Raw genomic sequence first — 5,784 nt, forward strand, 5'->3', positions numbered from 1 at the left:
AGTCTTTTATGGGGAAAAAAAGTAGGCTGCTAATTTATATTATTGTTAATCCCAGGATCTTTGATGGTAAAGTTGAGAATCACCGAAGTAAATAGTGTAAACTCTTTTTCTACTAAAACTACAAGATCCTGATGGAAAATTTATTTAGCCTCATACGTTTGTTATGGTTTCGTTGTACTGAAAATTGTTATATTTGATTTTTTTAACAGATCAGGATCCTCATGACCAGCCAAAGAGAAGAAGAATTAGGAAGCATAAGTCAAAGAAAAAATTAAAAAATCCCAGCAGTGTTCTTGTAGAACAAGCAGAATTAGAGAAAACAGCAGAGTCCGTTACAGGAGAAATTTCAGCGACAGCACACAGACGGGCCCACGATAAGCAAAAATAAAAAAAAATAACAAAAAAAACAAACAACAAAAAAAGGAAACTGAAAAGAAACAGCAAATTAAAAGGAAGAAAGCAGCGGGCTTGGCAACAAAGGCTGCTGGTGTCAGCTTCATGTACCAGCCAGAGGACGGCAGCAGTGAAGGGGAAGGCATGGGAGTGGCTGGTGAGGGGGGAGGTGCGGACGCCAGCGAGGAAGACCCGACACCGGCCAGGGAGGAAGACATTAAAGACGCCGGGGAGGAGGGAGGTGTGGACTCCTGGGAGGAAGACCCAACACCGGCCAGGGAGGAGGACGGTGCGGACTCTGGGAAGGAAGACCCGACACTGGCCGGGGAGGAGGATGGTGCCGACACCAGCGAGGAAGATCCGATACCGGCCGGGGAGGACGATGGTGCAGACGCCGGGGAGGAAGATGATACAGTTACCGATGAAAAGGCAGCTAGTGTTCTAAATTTTTTGAAGTCAACACAGGAAATGTATTTTTATGACGGTATGTTTTTTACTATTTTGCATAGAGACATCCACTTAAAAGTTTATTAAAAGAAAGAAATATGCTGAAATGTGAAAACATACATTAAAAATATTCAATGTAAATAATTAGTTATAAGGCAAAGATCAGAGTATTTACGTGCTTTCCACTGATGATGTGGACGGGCATGTGCCCCTGGCATATCCAGAGAAGCAATGTGGCGGCCGTGGCCTGTGCCAAGAACAGGCTGGCCCCGTGTCCTCCATGCCTCTAAGGTCAGGTTTTGGAGTGTGTTGGCATCCAGGCTGTTTTTCTAAACAAGAGATAAATCGAAATTAGAGGTTTTGATGAGCTGAGCTCACCTTCATAAGCAGACTGAGAGGTGAAGGAAACACAGCTTGCGCCTTTAGGACAGATTTCATTTTCTCTTCCACGTGGAATGGATGCGTGATTTCTCAGCAAACATTTTTGTGCAGTTGTTTGTATGGACATAAGGAAAGTAAGCACAGGTTTAATGTCACAGATGGCGCTTGCTTACATCTGCACTCCGCTTTGTCGACAGCTGACCTAGGGACACGGGGTTGCCCCAGAACAAAGATACGCACCAGGGATGGCTTCCTGGCTTTTTTGTCTGTAATTTTTTTTAATACTTTTTAATTTTGTGGGTATAGGTGTCTTTTTAATGATGTTACCAGCAGGTTCAGGTTAATGTGGGTTTAGCAGATCCAGATTTAAGCAGGGCATTTGATGGTGTTCTTATGAACAAGGTTAAGAAGTATCAGCTATGTAATAATTGGGGAATTAAGTAACTGATTTTTAACAGTGATGCAGAAGTACCATTTTTAATAGATTGGTTTCAGTACGAAGAGCACTCTATCCTCTTCCTCTTTAGCATGTTTCTCAGCAGATTATATTAACAAATTGAAAACACATCCAGATGGCACATCAGGAAGACGTGGCTAAGACATTGCAAAGTAGAGTAGAATTCGGAAAGATTCAGTAAACTTTCTATTCTGTGTGTGCTCGAGCACCTGGGGACAGACCAACAGTCATGCCGGGAGTAACCAAAAAGCCAGGTTGAGAAACACCTATTGAAGGAATCAGCAAGCTCCTCAGGAAATGGGCTCATAGGAAGACGAAACTCCCGGAACCCTCACGGGGAGGTTGTCATGGACACATCTGCAGCCACTTGTCTGCAGGAATCTGCCAGTCCTGAGTGTGGGCGTTGGGTGAGGGTCTGGGGAAAGGACCTGGTGGAGCCCAGAGAGGCAGAAAAACCAGCCTCACAGGTTGAGAGACCGAAAGCAGAGCCTGGAGCCTGGTGAGCATGGAGGTTAGAGCCGGGGCCGGCGGGCTCAGAGGTTGGAGCCTGGGGACCAGTGGGCTCGGAGGTCGGAGCCGAGGTCAGAGCCGAGGTCGGCGGGCTCGGAGGTTGGAGAACAGAACTCAACACTCTGCATGGCTTCCCTTAGAGCCTTTGCCCAATTCTGAAGCTGGGGTGGAAGACGAGAAGCCACACAGAGAGGCTCCAAACAACATCGGGGCCTCTTGGCCATCTTGAGGTGCTGATCAGGTGAGGATTGGCCTGACTCTGAAGCCCAGCAGAGCGGGGCAGCCCAGAGGCAGACGACCCTGTCCCAGATGTGTGGCCACCCTGGAGTCAGTTCAGTCCCTGCACAGTCCAGGGGATCCACCTCTCCTCTGTCTGCCTGGCGGAGCAAAGGGTGAGACGTCTAGAAGAAAATATCTCCGTCCTAGACCTCTGCAGTCTTTCCTGTGCATTCAGCAGCAGTTTACCAGGCATGCCACGAAACAGGACCACAGCTCCAAAAACAAGAAGAAAAGAGCAGTAAAGCGGGAGCAGGAGACACTGATGTTATCAGACAAGAAGCTTAAAATAAGGGGGAAAAAATTGGAGCATTTTGCCAGGTAATTTGAATGTACTAAAATAATCAAATGGAAATTTTAGGCCTGAGAAATATGGTAACAAAAGTTCAGGCCTCAAAAGACAGGGAAACAGCAAATGAGGGTTCGCCTAAAAGAGAATTAGTGACCGGGAAGATGGGTGAAAGAAAGTCTCCAGAATGCAGGGTGGAGAGAAAACGGATGAAAACACAGGAAAGAGCCCAGCAGACCTGGAGTGGGAAGTCCGGTGTCTGCAACAGGCCCAGGTGGACAGGAGAGAGGACGGAGCAGTGGCGGGACAGAAAGACATGACAGTTGGGAGTTTTACACAATTGTTATGGGACACAGAGTCACAGGTTGAAGAAGTCCTGCCAAGTCCAAGCAGGGTTAGTGCCAAAACCACCACAGGCGACCACATTTTGCAGTCGAACTGCTCAACAGCAGCCAGAGAAACAAGACCAGCCACCAGACCGAGGGGAAGTCGGGCTTGTTTTCCGTTCTCCTTGATTTTTTCTGAACAGCCACAGTCTGATTCTTTTTTTAAAGCTATGACATAGAGAGCTTGGTTCATTGTCTGGTTTATCCTGCTGCTGTTCATGGCCTTGAGTTGTGTGTTGGACAGGGAAGGCATCTCACCAGACAGGCGCGTAGACGGGCCAGGGAAGGCATCTCACCAGACAGATGCGTAGACGGGCCAGGGAAGGCATCTCACCAGACAGACGCGTAGACAGGTTTCCACGGTCGTTTGTGCAGTGGTTTTTGTACTGAGCTCTGTTCTGATTCTCTCTTCTGGTAGCTTCTCATCTCCCAGACATCTCATTCTATGTGGAAGCGTAGGTTTGAGGCCTTCCTTAAGAGAGGAAAGCTTATCTTTAGTTTATAGAAATAAAAAAAAAACCGTATTTCCAAGCAAAACTGACTTTATGTAGGTGTCTCCAGAGATGCAGCTTCAGCCGCCCTCGCCGATGCCGCTGAGGAACTGCTGGACCGTCTTGCATCACACAGCATGCCGCCCTCAGACGTGTCCATCCTGCACCACCTGAAAACACTGCTGCTTCTGCAAGATACTGAGAGATTGAAGCGTGCTCTGGAAATGTTCCCAGAACATTGCACGATGCCTCCTGGTAAGTACCGTACAATTTATTCAAGGTCCTGCTTAAGATACTCTCATCGAGGTTTGCCTCTAAAAGACTTACATGCCACCAAAACAGCAATGAGCTGGAAAATATGACGCTGCACATATGGCGTGGGAGAATGGAGTCCCACAGAGAAACAGGCTTCCTGCATCTCTGCTTGATATAAAAATATTTCACATAATATATGCAGAAACGCATGTGCAGTCTGAGTTTCCGGACTTGGGAGCTATCAACTCTTGGAGCCAAATTTTCCTAAGTTTCAATAGAAGTAAATTCATTTCTTCCTCTTTTCCTTCTCTCTATTGGTGTAGTAGATGGTAAATTTTTGCTGGCTTCCAACTGTCTGGTACCTTATTGGACCCCTGACGTGGTGATGATGACTTATTTTCCACCACATCCACTGGGCATCCTTTTCATGTAAACTGTTGTGTGCTGGGGCAGCTGTGCTCATGTCTTCCCAATGCCATGTGTGGTGACACAAGCTGTGGTGAGGGTATTCGGGCCACAGAAACTGGCAAATGCTGAAAATCTGAAGTCCAGGCTGTTGAGCCATTCACCTGCACACCACTGAGTGTAGAGCAGCACACTTGGCCCAGGGCCAGTGTGTGGCACCTGTCCCAGAGAAGGAGTCTCTGCAGATTTCGTGGAGGGAGTTTCAAAGTAAGTGTCGGGGGTGGTTTCTGTGCTTAGAAACCCACAGGGTTGCTGAGGTGTCAAGACTAGCATGTTAGAGAAGCCAGATAATGAACAGCGTTATATCACCGTGGTATGATGATGCCGTGGCACAGGCGCAGGGAGCCAGGGGCTGCGGGGACCATCAGCGTGCAGAGCATGTGGGTGCCAGAGGAGCTGCCTTTATGCAGAACGCCCTCCTCCGTCGAGGAGGTGTCGGCTGTGTGTTGCCCTGCGTGGTGCTCTGGGCTGTGGAGCCTGTCACTGAGGAAGCCTGGCAGGGTCCCCCCCGGGGCACTCGCTCCCTAGCTGAGGAGCTGGAAAAGAAGGACAAGAAGCCAGATACACGGTGAGATGCGTCGTAGCGCTCCAGGTAGATCCTGGGGATGAGGCTGTGGAGGAGTGGGAAGAGGAGGTGTTTTTGCAGCCAAGTGCACATGTGCTGAGGTGGGTGAACCCGTGTGTTTGGGGAGCTGCCAAGAGCCCGGTGGCTGGACCAGGGGATGGATGTGAGTCGCAGAAGGTGCAGAAGGTGGAGAGGTGACAGGGCCAGGCACATGGGAGGAGCCTGGTGGCTGGACCAGGGGGTGCGGATGACAGGGCCAGGTGCATTGAGTGAGTCTCAGAAGGGGGAGAGGTGACAGGACCAGGCACATGTGCAGCCTTGTGGGCTTCTACGCAGAGACAGGAGGTTCCTGGAGGCTATGAGGCTTCTGGGCTGTTATCTTGAGGCTGGATGGAGGGCATGGAGAATGGAGACCAGGTGGGTGCTGCTGAGGACCTGCTGAGGGGGCCTGCAGCATAGACCAAGGTGCAGCCACGGGTTAGGCAGCTGTAGCCGATGTCCAGGTGGACTGTGGAGGTAGAACCAGTGGGAGCTGCAGAGTGGCCGGCGAGGCACTGGGAGGACCAGGTCACCGCGAGGAGGAGGTGGAGCTCCCAGAAGGATCGGGTTTGAGGTGACAGCACTGCCCGGAGCGTAGTGCTGGGTGGCTGTGCAGGTGCCAGTCAGACCTCGGGTTCCAGCTGAGGCTCAAGAGGGCCGTGGGGCCCAGAGTGCAGGGAGGAGAGAGATCAGGGACAGTGAGTACAGACGCCACCAGGAGCGTGGCCAGGGGTCATGAGAAACGACACTGGAGGAGGACGCAGGGCCCACGGGCGGGTGGCGGAGGGGAGGAGCCCCACCGGGAAGGTGGCACCTGTGTGTGCAGGAGA

General features: G+C 50.4%; 1 protein-coding gene across 3 annotated transcripts; it reads left to right on the forward strand.

The window, feature by feature from the left end:
• The first annotated feature begins 436 nt into the window (after positions 1-436).
• Positions 437-5,351, forward strand: LOC115896017 (glutamate-rich protein 1-like). 3 transcript variants are annotated; one of them, XM_030926496.1, is made up of 2 exons: positions 437-877; positions 3,691-5,351. In XM_030926496.1, exons 1-2 carry the CDS (start codon positions 499-501, stop codon positions 3,990-3,992), a joined length of 681 nt encoding a protein of 226 aa, XP_030782356.1. In that variant the 5' UTR covers positions 437-498; the 3' UTR covers positions 3,993-5,351. The 3 variants fall into 3 exon arrangements, 2 of the variants coding, with proteins under 2 accessions (XP_030782356.1, XP_030782357.1); XM_030926497.1 differs by having other exon boundaries at positions 3,701-3,838; XR_004056046.1 differs by lacking the exon at positions 437-877 and adding an exon at positions 2,361-2,785 and having other exon boundaries at positions 3,691-3,820.
• Positions 5,352-5,784: the final 433 nt, after the last annotated feature.

Source organism: Rhinopithecus roxellana, unplaced genomic scaffold (genome assembly GCF_007565055.1).
Source record: "Rhinopithecus roxellana isolate Shanxi Qingling unplaced genomic scaffold, ASM756505v1 contig4395, whole genome shotgun sequence".
NCBI classification, from domain to species: Eukaryota; Metazoa; Chordata; class Mammalia; order Primates; family Cercopithecidae; genus Rhinopithecus; species Rhinopithecus roxellana.